At 41.9% G+C, this 21,450-nt stretch overlaps 1 protein-coding gene across 4 annotated transcripts in view; it reads right to left on the bottom strand.

Moving 5' to 3' along the window:
- The window catches only part of MID1 (midline 1), a 305,290-nt gene that overhangs the window by 84,491 nt on the left and 199,349 nt on the right, over positions 1-21,450 (bottom strand). For 3 of the 4 annotated variants that reach the window (XM_016140155.2, XM_016140153.2, XM_016140154.2), the window contains exon 2: positions 13,710-14,425. In XM_016140155.2, coding sequence (XP_015995641.1) covers positions 13,710-14,369 — 660 coding nt within the window. In that variant the 5' untranslated portion in view covers positions 14,370-14,425. The remainder of the gene's footprint in view (positions 1-13,709; positions 14,426-21,450) is intronic. The other variant, XM_036226474.1, reaches the window with a different exon arrangement.

Here is a 21,450-nt window from a genome sequence, read left to right on the forward strand (position 1 = left end):
CAAAGATAATAATGCTCTAGACTAAGAGTATCTACACTGAGATACTTGTCTTAACTTACATAAAGGTATTTATTTACCTTTTACAGAAACTGTGTATATTACAGACACTGCCTCAAATAGAAAGATCAAATTCAAGTGGAAGAACCTTTTCTAACCAGTTTTGAGACCTAAACCAGGGGTTGGCAAACCACGACCTGCTGGCCAAACCAACCAGCCACCTGTTTCATACAGTTTCACTGGCACGCTACCACGCCCATTTGTTTATGTGCCATTTCTAGCTGCTTTCATGCTAGGTCAGGGTTTAATAGTTCCAGCAGAAATCGTAAGGCCTGACAATTTTTAATAGCTGGCTGTTACAATGTTTGCTGACTCCTGCCTTTGTGAATTAATCCAGGCCTCAGTTTCCTCATTTTTAATTGAGAGTTTGGGTTAGATTGAAGTTTTCAACAAGGATTGCGCATTAGAATCACTTAGGGAGTTTTGGGGAAATATTAGACCTCGAGCTACAGCCCAGAGGATCATGTTCCACTGGGTTGGGACCCTGTTCAAGGTGATCTGCATGCGGCCAAGGTGAGAACCACTGGACTAGAATGACAAAGGTCCTTCCAGCTCACGACTTTCACCACACAAACCTCTTGTGAAATACACAGTATCTGCCTGTAGGAACGAACACTTGGAAATTACACCTAGATAACTTCGGCCTTAGCACTGAAGACTCACATTTGATTTATGCCATTCCAAGTCTTCGGCTTCAGGAGTTTAGAATCTACAGTGTTGCACAGGTAAAGATGCAGGGCTATATAAATATAAACGGTTCCTTTGGAAGACAAATTTGAAAATAGCCTAAGAGTTTTAATGAAGAACTTTTGATCTATGGAAATAATTCGCTTTGACTGTGTCACAATTAAAACTATCATATATCAAATATAAGCCATTGCGGCGAACATCTCAGCTGCCAGCATGTTTCTCTGTAGACTTCCCACTTGGTAGAAAGCCCCAGGCTGTCTCAGATACAGACAGTTACACCTGGAAGGTAGTCCAGAACATGATCTGCAATAACTAGGAAATCTGGAGGAGAGCAGATAATATCAATTGCACCTAAACCATGTTTTGGGAAGGGATTAAAGAATATTTAATAAGCCTTTGGTGGTTTGAGCGCTGCCGAAACAGCCTAAAGGATGGCAGGTACGGGCCCAGACTGCTCAAGATGGGCTGGGTGCCTAGGGTGGGAGAAGCCTGCGCGCAAAGAGCCTTGGGGCAGCTGCCAACCTGCCACTCAGGGTGTCCACAGATGGCAGGAAAGAGAATCTGCAAGGGCTGAGCTTTCTGGCTCTCAAAACAGACTTGGTTTTGGAGGTTACACAAACAAGTAAAGGCCTCTGAGAGCAAAGATGAGCACTTCCCTTTGTGTTGCTGGCAAACAAAAAACAACAACAAAAAAACGTTTTGGTTTGATTCAGGATGTCTCAGCTTTGGCACCACCGGTATCTGGGGCGAAACGATTCTCTGCCATGGGGGCCGTCCCGTGCCCTTAGGGCGTGTAGCAGCATCCCTGGCCTTGGTCTACTAGGTGCCAATATCAGCCCCCTTGCCTCCCAATTTGTGATAATAAGGCAATTGTGGACCCTAAGGTCTTCGTGATTTCTTATCATCCTGCCTCAAAGTGGAATTAAACATAACTCTGTTCTGAGGCAGCAGGGAACAAAACATATCCACGAAAAGCATACAGGTATGTATGTATGGATATGTATATAATACTAGTTTGTATTCCCCCTTGTAAATGGCAAAAGTTTCATCACCTCTGCCTGAACCAAAGTTTTTAAAAAATCAAAGAGTCTCCTTATAATCATTGGGGAGCAATCTGTAGATTCAGAAATGAATACAGAGACCTGAAAGGCATATTTTGCTTGCTTACGTATCCAAACTTCCAAAGAATGGGTGGTGGGCTATGCTTTCCCTTTTTGCTCTGATGGGCAAATTCTACTGATATGGTAGAGATGATCATCTGATTAAATTATTATGGGCTGTTTCATTTGTTTCAACAAGTATTTACTACTGATAAAATACTTTTTAAAAATGCTCTAGTCATTGAAAAATCGGTAATCAGATACAAAAGAACGACAAAATGCAATTTTGGACTTTAGAAATGGACAAATGATCGAGGCGGGGAGGTTGGTGCCCAAAGAACGTTTATAAAATAATACGGAATGCTATCGTTATAAAGGGAGTGGTAAAGGCAATTTGGAATGTCTGAGTTTGGAGACTTCTACTGAAGCTAAGCTAGAGTAGCTCTCAGTGAGCCTAGAGTTAATAAACTTAACAATCTGGAGTTATTAGAGGAAGAGATGGAAAGATTGAGAAGGGAGATTGTTCACTTGTACTTATATAAAGTTTAGATTGTCTGACTTCTTAGAAGAACCTCTATTGTCTTTATTAGTACAGAAAAAGTTTCAAATTTGGAATAAAGAGAGGAAGAGATGGAAGCCTTCAGGAAATCAAATGGGGAGAGGAGTCACTATCCTTTGACCAGGGCTTCCCAAGGGTCAAGCATTACAGGGTTTAATCCTGAATTCTTCCCTCTGTTTTACGGATGAGGAAATGAGGCTTAGGGAAGTTAGTTTTGTTTTTTTCCCTTAACCTACATTCATATAACTCTAAATTGGCAAGGCCCGGGCATAAATTGAAATTAGAATCCAGACCCATCTCAGATCTTCTGAATCAGAATGTGCACTTTAACAAGATCCCTGAGTGGTTCCTGTATTTATATTTGAGACATTCTGGTCTAAGAAATGAATTTAAACCTACAGTTCTGACTGATAGACAGTCCTAAGAAAGAAGAATGAATAACAGACCAAAAAGCTTCGTTATTGGTTAGTGACCATTTTTATTTGTATCCACGTTTTGCCAAAAATAAGTAAATATGAATAAGAACTCACTTAGATCTCTTAAGAGATCTGAAATGTCAAATGCATAGACCAAGGCTCTACATTTATGCGTTTGACCAGGGCAAACAAATAATCACATTTCAAGTGATGAAATAAATTTAAGGCTCATCAGAGATCCATTCATTCCTTTATTTAACACTTATGTACAGAGTAGCTGAGGAATATTAAATAATTCAACATTACTGTAAGTATATAAAAATAATGTCACATGGATCATCAAAATTTTAACTTTGTATTTTTACTTCTTTATTGATATTAGAACAGAAAATAGATCATCTTCAATCATAGTCAGCACTTTAAAGGAAATTTCTTCGCTCAATCCAGGGAGCCCTTGTGTCAAAAGTAAAGACAAAAGTATTTTGTCTCTGTCACCTGAGCTCTTTTTTCCTTCTGGCTAATGTTTTGAAGCGTGACATGTTTGAGTCATAGTTCCTTCTGCCTTAATCAAAGGTAATGATCAGTTAGGGGTACGATGGGATCCCTGGGGCTGAGCTCTCAAAGTTCAATTCCTCTAACCGTAGTTATGCTATTTAATTTCCCGGGGCCTCATGTTCTGCACAGTTAAGAATGTTGCTACTTGCTGAGCCTCTCCCACCACTAGATGCTGGGTTAGACACTTAGACCTATATATTATCTCATTTAATCCTCCCAAGATCCCTAATGAGCAGGTATTATCATTTCCATATTTTTGCAGGGCATACACAGTTCTTCCAAGGATCAAATAATACTTGAAAGTGCTTTGCAAACTGTAAATCTGGAGATTTACAAATGCTAGTTATTACTCTTGGTAATAGCTGGTTCTTGGTGTTGAATCCACAAATACCCTTGAACCGCATCTCCAAACAACTTAAAGCAGCATCTTGAAAGATAACAACTCTCCTTCCCTCTATTATCACCCAGCCCTGGGCTACAAGACTTTTTTTCTAGAAGTCTGGAGGCAGCATGAAGGCCTTGCCTAATATGTTTCCTGATGAATTACCAGAATAAAAGAGAAACTGGAACCATTTTGCTTAACGAGCTGAATACTATAAATGAGTGAGACCCTTGCAATCCAGGGGCAAGAAAAGCATCTCCCTCTACGCTCCTTGGATGCTGTTTGAATGAGTACCCTAGGTCTCCTACATCTTCCAGAAGAAAGAGCTCATACTAAATAAGCCTGAGTCTGAAAGCCTGCCCATTTCATGCCTGTCAGCCTCAAATCTGATGACATCAACCGAGAGCAACTGAGCTCTGGACGGCCATGTCAAGGGTCAAAGGAGGGGGAAATAAACCTCTCTCCCAGGCCAGGATAATCATCTTAACACTTAAGTCTGCAAAAAATTCCATAATAGATAAAGCAAGCCTCCCAGCTGGCTCGCCAACACAATAGCATTTCCTCCGGTTGCCCCTCGCAACGTCTTTCTAGAGATGGGTCCTTCCAGAGTGGAAATGACATAAACTGCTTCTGAGCCTGGATATTTACCTGACCTATCAGCCCGGTTCAGGAAGGAAGCAGAGACCTCTGGGGAAGGCACGTGAGGGGAGCTAACGGTCCAGCCCACGAGCAGTGGACCTTTAAGAGGAAAGAGTCTGGCCCAGATTTCCTCATGGATTGGAACCCTCATATTTCATCCTTCATTTCTACTCCCAAGGCACGTGCAGTGTGAATGTCGCCGTTCTGTCTTCTCTGAACGTCACTCTTCATCGGAATGTGTTTTCACTTCTGTCTTTGGAATTAGGCAATTTCCAGAGAGCAACACGTACATCAGCGATTTTTACTATTATTCATATTAAAAAACTATCTCATGGATTGTGTTTCATGGAACTCTTTCCATAGCCCTTTTAAATACTCTTATCACAAGTTATAATTATGTCTAGACCATGGAAGCAATGACTTATCTCTGTTATTCATTTCTGTGCTCCCGGAGTTTACCCAGCGCTTATCTCATTAGCTACACACAAACATTCCTTGGGTGAATAAATAAGAGTTTCTTTTTCTTTTTTTTTTTAAAGCAGGATTTGATAAAGCGGATGGGGGGAAAGGCATTTATAAAAGCACAAAGGGAACAGAAGCTTTTCACGCTTACTATATTGCTTCAGTAATAAGGACCTAGTCTATCCCAATGCAAATAAAAAACATGATTTTCCTGTCCCCCCCCCCATAAGCAGTAAGGAGATATGATGGAGAAGGGCGGATGATAACATTGCTGTTCTTATGCATTCTGTCCCGATGCCACAGAAGAGAGCATGGAGAACACCCCGGGGCCACGACAATGGAGGGGCTGGAAGCCTCCTTCTGCAAGCTCCTTGTCTGTATAGTTCTCCTCCTCCCCTACTCCCAACCTGTAGTGAAATTTCTCCTTCCTATTCTAAGGGAGACAACTGCTAACACACAACTCAAGGCCAGCTTGCCCCAGCACACACCAAAAGCAATCTACGACGACAACGACAACAAAAAGCTGGACTGTTGAGCCTGTGACTGATCCAGGCTGCCTATGTCATGTCACTTATATTCGTCTCATCTGTCTATATGCATCTGAACGTGACCGTCAGAGCATAAACCCGAATGTCAGCTTCTCTTTCCTGGGAAACGGTCGTAGGTCCTCCGTCAACACCTGTGGGGTTGATTCCATCAGAAAAACTAGGACCATGCAAGGCCAGCCCATCCCCCTTGAACTTCAAAATGGTGCTTGTTTTCAAAGCCATTTCTTTCCGTCCACCACTCACTGCTTCTTAAAAGTCCATTTTACTACTTAGCTTGGTTTAGAAAGAAGGACAAATCAAAGTTTCCACCCAATTATAATTCCCCCGAGGGTTGTTCAAAGTCAGCCAGAAACACAAATCGACCCCATAACCACTGAGTAATTTATGATACTGTCAGGAAATTCACGATTGGATTACACCAATGAAGTCTTTACTGTAACAGTAAATGCCCAGATATAATAATACCTTGTGTTCATGGAACGCTTACTACGTGCCAATCACCATGCTAAGCATTTTACAAGTATTTTCTTTTTTGATGAGAAATGCAAAACGTATTTTCCTCTGTCAGTTTAAAAGCTATCCTCGTGGGTATGCAAAAGACTTTAAGTATTATGCCCAAAAGTCCAACACGCAAAGTGAATAAGTTTGAAGTAGACTTTGTAAGTACAGTTTTATCAGATTTTTCCAGAATGTTTATGTCACATACTGAGAATAAATCAAATCTTTAGCCATATTCACTTTCTGAGGCCACTCATATCCGCTTTATTATTTACCTTTCCAGCATCAAAAAATCTATCAGTCTAAGAATAACCTAGTTTATGATTTGTCAATAACATAGAATGATAGAGAATTTTGAATATCACAGCCTTAAAAATAAAATATTTAGTTAATGTAATTTCAGCAAATTGTACTAGTTTTAACTTCATAACTCATCAGAATGAACTGTGCCCTTTTGAGCATTTCAACTTAAATTCAAAGACCACACACAAATAGATACTCGTCACTTACGTTTACTTACTTTATATATTTAAATAAAATGTAATAGTCATCTGTATATTAAGACATTCAGGAAAATACTGCCCTAAGAAGGAAATTAGTGAGCCCGTTTAAGCTGCCACTACGATTCATTTGTTTCCATATGAGCATCTCTGTGGTGTCCCTGGGGTCATCCGGGTCTATCTATGTGAACCCAGCTCCTGGCATGAGGTGTGGACCTTCAGGACAACCCACCCTACACTGGCTCAACTGTGGAAAACATCGAATGGGAGATATCTTAGGGAAGTATTTTTAGTGGCCCTAGAGGAATCATCCTATATCTATGATGGTGGCCTATAGCTAAGCCAGTTGTATTTTTAAAATCACATAGAATCACTGGATTTAGTCTCAAACTTCACAAGCAATCTTAGAAATGACTGGATCGCTCGCAAGGCGATGGTGTCCAAGTTAGCACTGTTGGCTAAAGAGACACAGAACAAATTGTGCAGCAGGGGAACTGTGTTCTAGTCCTGGTTCAGAGTCATCTTGATGCATGATTTGGGGGCAAGTCCTTTTACTACTCTTGGCCTCGATTTCCTCATCTGAGGAATGGGGGTGAAATTACACGAGCTCCAAAGTTGCTTCTGGCTCTAAAACGTTACTTAGGTTTGCGGTAGGCGTTCACAGTTGTTAACAGCATCCTCCGTACGGTGAATCAAAAAGCCGGAAGACAGACGCACAGAGCATTACCAGTGTGTCACTGCACTAGGAAAGCGGGAAAAGAATCACATCTATGCGCGGATCCAAGGACCAATCAGCAATGACATCTATCTCTTCTTAGTCTTCGTGGGCAAGACACTGAATCTCACGCCCTTGCATGTATCTGCTGACAGTGTGGTGGGTTCATTAACAACGAGAGCACAAAAATCTAAAGTAATATGAATATCTGTTCCCCCTTCTATTTCTTCTGGGTACTTATTAACCCTAATCCTTCTGATAGCCTCATTCGACCTTACCTTCAGAAAATACACATTGCATCAGCCTCTCTCAAAAACAAAGTTATTCAGCGTTACCCTACAGAAGAGTAAAAATGCCCCTAAACCCTTACTTAATCTGGCATTTAAAGACTCAAAATCTTCTCCCAACATTTTCTCTTGGCCCCTCAATCAGCACGCTGAGCTTTAGCCAGCATTGTCTAGAATCCCTACGCCGTCTTGTAGATTCCTGCCAACAGGTCTCTGCTGGCCTCGCTCCGAAGAAACACCTCACTCTTTTCTTCTTTGATGCATAATCCAGCGATCTGTTATGGCAGCTAAATCCCACCACCCCGAAGCAAAGTTTCTTGTCTACTCAGAACTGGCATCATCTCTTCCTCCTCTGAATCCCGAAACACTGTCCTAACCCATCAATTTTGCACACGTCCATCAACAAGTGTTTATTCATTGTTGTGCCTCTGCTTTTTGCCAGGTGCTTTGCAAAACACAAGTGCAAAAACCCATTAAAGCGACAGCATGGACCCTCATCTCACACACGAATAATATACGCAGTGGTTAAAAAGGAATTGGCAAGCAGTCTACCTTCAAAGTCCATACCTTAACCATCGCGCCATTCTACCCCTTGGTTGCTAAGATATATTGTTATGTTCTAACACACACTATAGGTTTCTTCTGTGCCAGGCTCAAAGCTAAGGGTATACATGAAACATTTTATTTTGTTCTCCCATGTTTCTATGTAAGCAAGTACATCATTGGCCCTGTTTTTACAGATGAGTAAAATGGGGCACAGGAACTTAAAGCAACACACCCAAGAATTATGTTTGTTTACACAGCCACATGACTAAAGGGTACCTTGTGTACTTGTCTGTGTATTTTCCAGAACTCTCTGAGCTTATCAAAAATGATTCCTATAACAATAAATCATCAGGCAATAACACAGTCCTCTCCTCTGGTGAAGGGTGGGGCTCCTGAGGGTGGACAGACTGGTAAGAAGGAGGGAGGGGAAAGACGTGGCCTTGAGCTTACTGTCAAAAACATATCCCTGGAGGTGTTTTCTTTTAAGCCCTTATGTCATAAATAATTCTGTACTAAACTAAAAAACGTAAAATACAGGTTTCACACGTTTTACAAATATTTGGAAACATTATTTTCATCATATGGGAATTTTAGAAACATATATAGTGCTGACTAAAGAAATGTTCCCATGAAATAAGCATAAGGAGAATTGCATTTTGAAGGGGCCGGTTGCAATTGGCGAGACCTCATATAACCAAAGTGGTTCAGAAGACATACGACTGACTCATTCATTCGCATATCCCAATGGAACCATGTGGTGAAATGTCATAAGGTGCCTCTACATTTTAGATTAAAATCTAGCCTGGAATTGTTGTGAACTGCTTTGAAAAAGCATATAGAGTGACACAAAAAAATGTCATATGTGAAAAAAAAATAAAAGAGAATGACCGACAACGGGGAATTTACAGATATCTAGTAATTTGACATTGTTTTTTAATAAAAGGTTTGGAAATAGTAGACATAATGGTCTTTTTTTTAGGAAGCCTTCCTCCACCTCTCAGGCCTGGGGTGGGTGCTCCTGCTTTGGGCATGGGGTGTCTCTCTCCACCACCAACAGAAAAAATATTACCTGTTGGAATTCTCTAGACTATAAGCCCCACGAAGGAGGGAGATTGTATCTGTTCCTATTGCTTTCACTTAAGCATATATTAACTTACTTATTTATTAATCTTTCAAAAAAACCCAAGTGCCAGATATGGCTGATGGAAAGATAAATAACAGGTATAAAAGGGCTATTGAGTGTCCATCACATATTAGCATGAAACAAATGCGAATTGTTCTACAATTATTTGAGATCGTCTATCAAAATTCGCATTATTAAATTTAAGCTAATGAAATGCAATATAGATGAAAATAATGGTTCATATCCAATTGGATAAATATACTGTATTATCTGGCTCTGCTCTTATATAGAAATTATTTTACAGAATGCTTAGTCATATATATGAATGAATATCTCTAATATTATTATGAATTTAAACTTTCATGTAGGTTTAATAGTTGATCATCATTGAAGCAGCTGACAAGTATTTATTGAGAATTAATTATCTACAAGACCCTGTGGTGAGTCTTAGGTGGGCGATGGAGCAGTGTGAGCTGAACGTCTCTACCTAAGGCCACTAAATCCTTGATAGAGACATAACATATGTTCAAATGACTAGATAATAAAGTATACACTGGACTAAGTGACTGATGTAGGATGAATTGTGTCTCTCTGAATTTGTATGTTGGATTCCTAACCCCCAATACATCAGAATGTGACCTTATTTAGGAATAGGGTCACTGCAGGTGTAATCAGTTATGATGAGGTCACACTGGAGGAGAGTGGGCCCTTAATCTAACATGTCCGATGTCCTTATAAAAAGGGGAAATTTAGACACAAATACAGGCACACAAGGAGAACGTCATGCGAAGAGACACAGGAAGAAGACAGTTGCCTGCAGTCCAAGGAGAGAAGCCTGGAACGTATCCTTCCCACAGTCCTCAGGAAGAATGGGTCCCGCCGACATCTTGATTTTGGACTTCCAGAACGGTGAGACAATAAATTTCTGTCATTTAGGCCACCTAGTTTGTGGTCCTTTGTTACAGCAGCCTTAGCAAATTAATACAGTGATGAACACTAAAATCTTCTGACAGATGAGGATTTCTCAACCTGGGTCCTATTGATATTTGGGGCCAGATAATTCTACGTGGTGGAGGTTTGACCTTCACATTGTAAAATGCAGCAGCATCCCTGGTCTCATATGACCTATGCAACACACACACACACACACACACACACACACACACACACACACCCCTTTTTCACTGAAACCTGCACTATACCTACTACTATCTTCAAAGAAGAAACGAGTTAGAGAAATTCTAAGGAAAACTAAAAAAAAAAAAAAGTCTAGCTCAGTCCACTTACAACTTTCCCAAGTGCTAATAAAGCACAAGACTTTCAAAAATAGAAAAACTGACAATCTGTAAATGAAACACAGAAGTGAAATCCCAAGTCTTCACCTCCAGATGAGAAGAGCTACATAGGAAAGCTGAGCTTTAATTGGAACCTTTATCAAACTATTACAAAATTCCAGTCATATGACCCATTTAGAGAGGCATTACACAAATATGCTCCCTTAGCCAACGTTTAGAGTCAGACTAGTGAGACAAAGGTTTGGAACTTCAGCGTCAACAAACTTGAAGTGGGGCTATGCTGAAATTGAAGGGCAAGGAAAGGTCAATTTTTCTCGGTTTGTATATTTTTATAGGTCTAACTAGAGAAAAGAAACAAAAGCTCCAACATTGTATGTTGGAACAGAAGAAAAGGAATTACCGAATTGTAATTCCTTGAAAACTCTGGAATGCATTATATTAAATTCTCTTATATGTTATGTGGTTCACGAACCAAACTTTTAATCCAAGTTTGGAGGACCGAGAGGCTTCTCAAAATTCAATTAAAATGATGTAAAAAGGTCCACATTATGATATGCTCCATTTAGAGACTTATGCATTTGGCAGGAAGAGTTTTCTCTTTTTATCTTAAAACAGAGTTCAGGAAATGCTGGTTTAATTTTCTCTTTGCTTCAATATTTTATGAGTGCTTTCCAATGCACAGTCTCTGAAAGCATTAGATTCCTGACATGATGCTATTTCAGATGATGTGGAAGATTTAATGTGCATGAATTCTACATGTTGGAATTTTTATGTTTTTTTTCCTTTATGCCTAGAAAAAAAATTGTAATGTACAAAAGTAAATCCCAATTCCTTATATAAACACAAGTATGCTGAGACCTAATATGAGTAAAAATGTCCACCAAAGTTTAGTGTCATTGCAAGAAATAATTAGCTTCAGAATCATTGCAGAATTCCCCTCTTCAAATAATGGACTTTTACTAACAGAAGGACAAAAACATTTTCAAACAGAAGACACTTGAGTCCTTACATATCCAAATTAGTGTCTTCACATCATCACAGACTCATTTCTGTATGAAATGCTAAAGCCTCAGAAAAATATACTTACAGGACACATTTACTTTTTCAGACCAAAATAATAATTAACAAAAATACACTCCCTTGGTTTTGGTCCTTTTGTGATACCATTACTTTCTTCAAAAATTAATGTTTATGTTATACTAGGTTTTCAAAAAACCAAGGAAGCACATATGTTCATAACTGAAATACCATAGCCACCCAAATGTCATCTATGCCCATGGCTTTATTTTTATTCTAACATAACTGGCATGTTTCAGAACAAACATGCTATGGTAGCCTGTTATTTGTTTAAATGCTTATAAGCACATTTTGTGAAAGGGCCGTAAATAAATGCTCACATTTTGTTCAGTGGCTGTAAATGTATTTCGGTACACTGGGTGTTGTTTACATGCTTATATTTCTGTAATTAGAAGATAAAATATACTAAAATGTAATTGCCAGCCCCCCGCCCAGGTGACAATATCAATGACCGCTAACCTACCAGTTTGATTAGACAAATATACAGGGCTCATAATTGAAGAGTTTCATTTTCATCACAAGAAGCAAAGCACGACAGTATCACTTCATAAATTTGAAGATGTTATATAATTAATTAATTACTCTTGTGACATTACACAATTAATGAGAAAAACCTGACTATCAGGTTTAAATATCAAATCTGGGAGTTGATGACTGTCGAATATCACTATGAAAGATTAACAAATGATCGTTGAAAACACAGTATTAATCCAATCAAAGGAAAATTTTTGATAAAGAAAAGAAGATCTGGCATGTTTACATTTTGGAAAAGAAACACACCTTTTATGTCCAGTCATCCTAAACATTCTGTCCCCAACCAAAAATGAGTGGAGGCAGGGGGCGGATTATCTCGGTTTCTAAAATTTGATAGCCATATCAATTTCTGAGGAATCTGTTTTTGGGGCACAATTCATACATGAACTGCTTTTTGCTATTATTGACTTGAGGAGCGTTTTTGGCGACTGTTGTCTGTGTTGCTAAATCCTTAGGCTAAATTTCTCTCCATGTTTCAAAGGTGGATTTGCACCAGTGGCCATTGGACACTTTGAGACATGCTGCCCAGGTGATGCTTTTGCTCCACAAGTGACATCTGGAAGCAAAGATTCACTTCAGCATGTCAACTTCCCTCAGCGTATCAGGAAACAGACAAACCAAATGACAGATGTGGTCAGTTAATCCTAGCGTCACCAAATAAAACACTGAGGTCGCGGTGGTCACGGGCACCCATGTGCGCTGAGGAGAAGTGACAGGAACTATTTGTGAAAGGTGAGGATGTACCCTGAGTGACAGTAATACTCTTTTGATCATGTGATTCATTTTTTGTTTGCTCAACAAAACAGTGTGTGTTTTTCCTGAGAGGAAGGACTTCAATATATATTTACTCGGAGCTCTTAATTTATACTTCCTTTCCTTTTAATTGACGTCTTGTGAACTAAAATTAGCTGGTGAACATAGTTATCTCACTAGCAGAGCAAACTCTCTTGGCTGAGGTTGCAATAATTAGAACCACCGTCGTCTGAAGTTGCGCAGACATCTGGAGACTTGGCTTATTTCCTCCCTAGTGTATTCTATCCGTATTTAGAGAGAGATTTTTTAATTTGACATACAGTCGTATTAATTATCGTTCCCTGTGCTGGAATTAAATTAATAATTTCATGTTAAAAGTGAAGTTCAAACAGTTTTGCCCATAACGTCGCTGAATAAAAAGCCTACGCGAAAAAGAATTCTTTCGTGAAACCCGAGATGATCAGAGCATTCTAGTTCACCAATAAGCTGGATATCGTTTACACAAGGAATAAAAGGTCACGGGTCCTCTAAAACCCCACATTTGCTACAGGCATTCCTCCTCTATTCTTTTGTTTGTGCGGTAACAAGATAGAGGTACAATGGCAGTGAAATTAGTTTTCCCTGACGAGTGAGGAAAATAAATGCCCCACAAATGCCCAAAGCCAGGTTTTACCTGCTGCCATTCCTTCTTTTCCCTCTCTCTCTCTCCCTCCCGCAAGGACTGAAAATGATCCAGATTTTTCAAATGCACCCTCACCTTGACAATGCGAAAATTACAAGCAGCAGTCGAGTTTTACAAGATAACCCTTATTGTGTAACATTCAGAGGCTGCCAAAAAAACATGCTAAAACGAATCAGTTAACAAAGGTGAAGAGAAAACCTTCACCTGCCATGTAGCTAGCAGTGAACACACTTTTGATTTCTATGACATTTACTGGCGGAAAGGGGTTGGCTTAAGGCAGATTGGACTAACCTTCAATTTGTCATAGCGCTCACTCAAAGCTGCCACCTGATGATCTCGGTGCCGCCCAACCAGTTTACACAAGGCACAGATTAACTGGTCATCGGTCACACAGTACATATTCACCTTCTCATCCTCGTGTTCCAGGCACATGAGCCCCCGGATGTGTGAGTCTGGAATTGGCTCAATCAGACGATGGCCTGTAAAGGGCTTCTTGTTTGGGTGAGTGGCTTTCAGGCACTCGTCACAGTAGGACACTTCGCAAGTGACACAGGTCTTCACAGCGTCCTGGGCAGGATCCTGGTCACAGAACTGACAGAGGACTTTCTCGGCGGACGTCATGGCGTTGGCGTCGAATGCCCGCTCTCGGCGGGTCTCACTGGGGGAATTGGGTCCGCTCACGGATGCCTTCTGGAACCTATCGATGATGTTCTGCAGGGTGACGTTGCGCTTGAGCCCGTCTAGACCTCGCTGGCTGAGAGTGATGACATGCCTGCAGGTGGGGCACTGGAAGGCGCTGATAGACTCCACGGACTCGTTGGTGGCACAGTGTGACACCAGGATACGGTGGGCACAGTTGAAACAGAGACTGTGTGCACAGGGTAGCAGGAGAGGGTCCTCGAAGAGCTCCAGACAGATAGGGCAGGTCAGCTCCGACTCCAGTGTTTCCATCTTCAATCGAAGCTCTCTTGGATCATCAGCAAATTCCAAGGAAGCTGATCAAGTATCTGGAAATAGGACATAAGATCTGATTAGGCACGAGGGGCCCAGCCACGGGGGCTGTCGGCTTTGAAAGCATCTCCGAATAATTCCAGATACAGCTCGCGGAAGGGTAAATCTGTGTGCATTCCAAATAATTCTCTTTCTATTCACTAGGGAATTAAGGAGGGGGGGGGGACACCCTAAGCCAGCCTATCAGCTAACATTTTCTCAAAGTTCCAGTCACCGAAAGCGGCAGTGGGTGGTGGGGGGCAATTTTGTTCTTTAAAAGGTTTTACTCCAAATTGGCAAGTTATTGAAACTATAATTTTCATAATTCGTATCTAATCACAATAATCTTATTGTGTCGCAGCCAAGTTTTACCCTCCGTTGAAAATTAAGATGTAGAAACGTTAGTTAACGAACTATAGAGTCTTTCATAACTTTGAATTTATAAACTCACATGCTCACAGATATGTTGTAAGGACATTTTTCTCTGCAGTACCAAACCAGGCTTCAGAGAAGTAGAAAGGCACTTATTGTAGAAATGGGCATGGAATGTATAATAAAATCAAATGCACGATTTCAGCAGAAATAATGCTTAAATATAGCATGTCAATTTTCAAAATATATTCCTGAGGAAAAAAAACATAGACTTTCACAAAGACGATCGTGACAGAGGCAATGTTTTCGGCATGTGTTTGCTACTCTACTGAATAATTCTATTGTTTAATCCGGGCCATGGGACGTGGGTGGGCAGAACGACGTGGAGAAAAATATCTAAGGGCCTTTTTAGTGGCTGCGGTGAGCTCGGTTACCAACGACTAATAACGACTTAGTCAATTAGAACAAGGACTTTAGTGGCTACGATATCCATGTGATAAGTGGTAATAATTACAGTTTAGAAAGCAGTTTAAGGTCGTCGTATTACTCCAACGTGGCTTGCAAGGGCTTCTGAGGGACCCTGAACAGCCCTCCTGGCCTAAAAACTCTCATCAAGGGCTTGTCACTGTAGCCAGCGAGCTGGCAGGAGGTCCAGCCTCACCCTCAGAGCCTGACCTCCACCATCCTTGCCACTTCCCTCCAGGCCACCTTCGGGTGGCCCAGCTTCACGCTCCCCTCGCCATGAAGTCTTGCAGCTTTTGTGAACTCTCGCCTGCCTTCTCTTCAAAAAGGGTAGGGGGTAAGGGGGTGGGGGGGCGGTGGGGAGAATCCCACATCAGCTCCAGTTCATTAAGGAGGAAGAGGCTCATGCTCATTAGCAGGCCTGGGAACCGAGCCTCTTTGAACCTTCTCCCTTTCAAGATCATTAGCAGAGGTCTGTGGAACAGTGCCGGGCGCTGCTGGCTGTGGGAGAATAGCGTGGTTCCCCGGGTGGGCGCAAGGTCCAAATCAGCCTCCAGGGGGTTTTCTCGGCCAGATTTATGGGAAGGCTTCACATCCAGGGCAATGTTTAGTGATTCCAACAATCAGCCTTTTTGTATTCACACCTCCGTTTATTTACACGTTTCTCAATTTCTGGAATCCCCTGACCCTGTCTGAAACAGCAACCCTCAGAAATGCCATGTGGTGCTTGGGTTAAATTAATGCTCATCTCGCTACCAACTGAATGGGAACTGATCATTAAGAGTGTAGAGTTCTGTGCTGAGCTTGTTAAAAATTAAAGAGCTGCTGGCTCCACAGAAGCCTGGCATCTTAAAAAAAAAAAACCTTCAACCATTTGCTAATATTAACCACATAAGAAAAAAATAAATGGGCAGCCGATCTGGACATTATAAGATTGCTCGTCTTTTCATAACCTGCAATGGAACCCGATCCCCGGGCTGCTGTTGTGAGAAACTTATCATCCCTTCTTCGTCCCAGGCAACTCAATGTACAGGTGGCTTGGAAGCAATTGAAAGGTTTTACCTCCTAATCATTATTTTGGTTAAGCATGGAAAAATAGAACTATCTCTCGATCTAATTTCTCCTCTCTTCCCATCACATGCATGGGAATTAAAGTGAAAACGTAGCCCTTTTAGTTTGCTTTGTCGTCAGGTGCGACAAGGAGAACACTCGCTGAAAGACCTCAACAGAGGGATGAGGGTCAATGACATCTGGAGAGCTATGACGATAGTGTTTTTAAGCAGGTGCCAGGATTCCATCCCAGAACGGCACGGCCTTTCTAGAAATGATTCCATCGCTGACCACAATGGAAACTTGCATTTTATTCAACAGACGTTTACTGAATGCCAGGCACTGCGCTGGCTCGAGAAGCCAGAATCCGGCACCCTCATCGTCCCGCCTCTATGATCACGGGCGAAGCGAACATCATCTCTGTCCCTGATTCTCGCGGCAGCTTTCTATATGATTTCCTGTCCCCCCTCACTCTTGCACATCCCCCCATAATCTATTCTCCACTCAGAAGCCAGCAATCATGTTCAAACATGACGGGACCCCCCTCTCTTCTGCTCTACCCTCCAGGGGCTTCCCATCTCACTCAGAGAGAAATCCACCAGAATGAAACCAGCCCCAGAAAACAGAGACTCAGACGGTGACCTCATTTCCTCCCACGCTACCCCTTGTTCTGCTCCAGGCACATGGCCCCGTGATTCCTGAAACATGCCAAGCACATCCTGACTCCCCCTCACAAGGTCTTGGAATCCACGTAACTCTCTGCTCCATCGTCACCTCCTACGTGAACCCATGTAGAACCAATTCTCCCGCTGCCACCACAACCACCCGTCCACCCGCCATGGCAATCCTTCTCCATCTGTTTGTTTTTCTCTGTTACATTTATCACCAACATATTCTTTTAGTTCTTTCGCGGTTCCGTCTCTCCCCGCTGTCACGCCACCAGAACACAAGCTCTACAAAAGCAGAGACTTGGCTTTGCTCCTTGAGGGATGTACCACCAGCGCCTGAAACAGTGCCTTGCACATAGTAGGACTCAAACAGTCACTGATTGAATTAATACATGTACTGAAGTTGGAGTTGAAACCAAAATAGGATAAAACATAACCACAGCCTTTAAGGATTTCTCAATACATTAGAACAGAGGTCAGGAAACCTTTTCTGTAATGGGCAGGATAGTAAATACCTTTGGCATGTCAGGCTGTATAGTCTCTGTTGCAACTGCTCGACTCTTATAATAGACAAAAGGAGTCCCACACAATACTACGCGAATGAATGAGTGTGGTTATCCAATAAAATCATGTTTACAAAAAGGGGCAGCAAGCTCGATTTGGCCTGCAGATCTGATTCTGCTGACCCATGTATTAGAACATAGAGACACATAGAGCTAGCCAAAACATACATAAAAATCACTCTCAGAGAGGTATGAATACAATGCTGTGCAGGCAACAATGGCAATGACGGTAGATTAAGACTGACAAGAACGTACAAGTTTCAAGTGCTAACGGGAAATGATATGCAATGGGATTTCGCCCTGACATCAATGGAAAGAAATGCTGTGAGTTGAGTGCTTAGGGGCAATTCATGCAAGAAAGATTAGGTCGCAGCTGCTCCGAATTGGGTCTTTTTCTTTGCCATAGCACCTGGCGTGGCACCTTGTGCAAGTGTCTACTCTGTAAATGATGGTTAAATGTATTAAGCAATGACAAAAAAACTAGATGCAAGTGAGGTTCAGCCAGTTTTCTGAATCTTTTGCCTATATCCTGCCCTAAAGGAAGGAGATTTTTGATCTGACATGTATACTGGATCCCATTTTTTTCTACTATTGTCCAGATTTTGCAATGATGTAGACATCATTCTTGTTAAATGGCTCAACAGTACGTTACTCGTAAGCATGCGCGCCATTCCCCTGCCTTAAAAGTTAGCATGGTTTGTTTTCTAGCTTTCTCTAAAGTATCTTTTTTGATAAATGAAAATGCCATTCATTCTTTCACCAAATACTGAAGTTTCTCTAGGTGCTTGGTCCTGGGACAAGGGATGGGAACATCTGGTCCCTGCCTCAATGACCTTACGGTCCACTAGAGGAGAAGGAATATGAATAAATTGTCATGCAACATAACAAAAGACACACGCCAAAGACTGGGTGAAGAGGATGGGGGAAGCTTCCCGAAGTAGGCAGCATGCGAGGTGGGTTCCAGAAGACGAACAGGGGTTCGCCGAGAACATAGAGGTGGGTGGGGGTAGATTCTGAACACGTTATCTTTTCTGAACTCCCATAATTTAATTTGCAAGCCTAAGGGGGAGGGGGAGCGCGCCTGCAAGCTTCTTAGCTGTCACTACAATGGAAGGAAATCACACTTGCATATCATTGCCAGGAAATCCTATAGGTCAACATTTTTCTGAATGGGCCGACCGGTCCTCATTCAGAGGAGGATGTGGGAAAACACGGGAACCCCCTGCAACAAACTGGGAATGGCAACGACTCACGGCTCACGCCTCTGCTTGTCCAAGGTTTGCAGTCTAGAGCAGGGCACAGAATTGTGAGTGAAAGGAAAGAGCTGGAGGGGTGACCAGATGATCTACAATGGTCTGCGGCTCGGCTACTTATTAGCTGCGTGTTCCTGGGTGAGGGTTCACAGATGTTCTTTCTAGCACTCACAGTGACCACATCCCTAAGCAGAAGAGTCTTTGGTCACAAGTTACACTTGAGCCCCACATCCTGGGACACACTGAATGCAAGGTGTCTTTCAAGAGACTTTCTTACAGATTTAAGACTTCTGAGGAAAGCAGTTCTTTAAAATGGAAAATTAACAGATGGATATTTCAGAGGAAAACAATGACTATGTATTTTTACACTTCTCCTTCCTTCCTTCCCTCTCTCATTCTCTGCATCACTAAAATTATGCTTTTCTGCTGTTCCTCTCTAACCACTGCTGACTTCTTGCAGCTAACCAAAGTCAAGGTGCTTTCTAAAGGTCCAGCTTTCCTTCAAAAGGCCAGGTTGTTCATTCACGTCATGTTCTAGCTCTGATAATGACTCCTAGGCAGGGACCTCAAATGCCACCTCTTTCCAGAATCCCAGTTTAGCACTGACAGTTCTGTGCTTCATTTCCTATAAGTGCCCCAACTCAGAGTGTGCATCTCATGGGAGTTCTCAGCTTCTATCCAAAACCCGTCTACCCTCCAAGAGTCCAGGTATCTCATGGGGTTTCCATTTCCAGTCTCCTGATCACCATGAGTCAGAAACTCACCGCACTTTCTACGCCTCTCTCTCTGGAAGAGGCAGAATAATGGCCCCCAGAGATATCCACACCTTAATTCCCGGAACCTGTGAGCATATCAGGTTACAAGGCAAAGAGGAATTCAGGTTGCAGATGGAATTAAGGTTGCTAAGCAGCTGACTTTGAGGCCAAGATATGAGACATCATCCTGGTGTACCTGATGTCATCACAAGGGTCCTTAAATGTGGAAATGGGAAGCAAAAGAGTAGTGTTAGATGATGCGATGTGAAAATGACTCGAGAGGGACATTGCAGACTCGGAAGACGGAAGGAGTCCACAAGCCACAGGATGTGGGCAGCCTCTAGAAGCCGAAAAGGGTAAAGAAACATATTCTTCCCTAGATCTTCCAGAAAGGAATATAGCCCTGCAGAGACCTTGATTATAGCCTAGTGAGACCTGTGTCAGACTTCTGACCTCCAGTGTTGTTTCAAGCCATCAAGTGTTGTGGTAATTTGCTATAGGATCGATAAGAAATTATACACTCTGTCCTCCGAAAGCAAATCATTAGCCAAAACACGTAAGTGTCAATCCTTAGTAGTTCTTTGGTCTCCTTCCCTTTGCTCTCACTGCCTCTGCGTTGATCTAGAATCTTCTTCACTGCATTCCTGGACTATTAAAAAAAAAAGAGTCCTGATTTGCTCTTTTACCTCCGAACTTAAGTCCTTCAGTTTCATCTTTGCAACATGCTCCCGACACCACAGCTTCTTCCTGTCACTTCTTTTAAAGGAGGAAAACACTGTGCAGCTCCCTGCCGCCCAAAGTAGGAGCCCTGACGCCTTATCTCCTTTTTCAAAGCCTTGCCCAAGTTTCTCCCAAACTGCTTTTTCGACCTTGTTCCCCCTCATCTCCTACACCAGCGACCCCAGTCAGTGGGACCAGCTCCTGCCCTTCACAATTGCCTTTCCTCTTTTCCTTAGCACAAATTATTTTTTTTCCTTTGTGAAGTATTTTTTAGTTTTATGTTTATTTTCTTGTTTTTTTTTTAAATGTTTTTAAAGATGAGATTAGCACATCCTAGAGGTCCAAAGATCCCTGGTCACTGTTGTATTTGGTGATTTCATACTAAACAAAGAAGCATTGTTTTTAAAAGATGGCTCTAAATAGTGTGACATGTCTTAAATGTTTACAATTAGCAAAGTAAAGCTTTTAAATGAAAAGCACAAAGTAATATAATTATCCTAGTCACAAAATAACTGAAGTATTTATTGAAAAATACTATTTCCTAGTACACAACAGAATGGGACCCAGGTTTAAAATTATATAATTCATCTCATTCTTTCACGATAGTCAGATTAGCTCTGAGAGAAATACAGGCATGCACGTACGAGTGCGCCCACACACATGCAAATCTCATATGGAGATAATATTCAGCCTACATTTGAGGCCAATCATGAATGGATGTCCTGAGCCAAAAGACCACCTTCCCCTGAAAACTCCCCATGATAAACCTGGATGTAAGAGGCTCGTGCCTTTGGGGGTTTAGGAAACTCAATCAACAGAGAGGCGGAGAACTAGGGGTGAGGGCTGTAGGGTTGATGGAACCTTGGTACCCAAGCGATGGTCAAGGTAATCTGGCTGATCCAGTTGCCTTGGCAGATGGCCCCATGCTCCCTCTGGGCTCCAGGTATCATCATCCTCAGATAACACTCATCCCAGGAGGTGACTTTCCCAGAGGGAGGAGGGCTTTCTTCTGTCCAAGATAAAGGATCTGGAAGGGAGACTGAGAGAAAGTTCCCAGTGGAAGAGAAAGGACATTAGAACTTAAAAGAGTTCGGATGAGGGTTTGGGCTAGAGGAGGGAGGTGCAGAACTCAGGATGGGGGCTTTTATGGATAATTGTTATAGGTCAAGGAGATAGAAGTTCGAGGGGTTTGCGTCTGT

Source organism: Rousettus aegyptiacus, unplaced genomic scaffold (genome assembly GCF_014176215.1).
Source record: "Rousettus aegyptiacus isolate mRouAeg1 unplaced genomic scaffold, mRouAeg1.p scaffold_m13_p_9, whole genome shotgun sequence".
Classification (NCBI taxonomy): domain Eukaryota; kingdom Metazoa; phylum Chordata; class Mammalia; order Chiroptera; family Pteropodidae; genus Rousettus; species Rousettus aegyptiacus.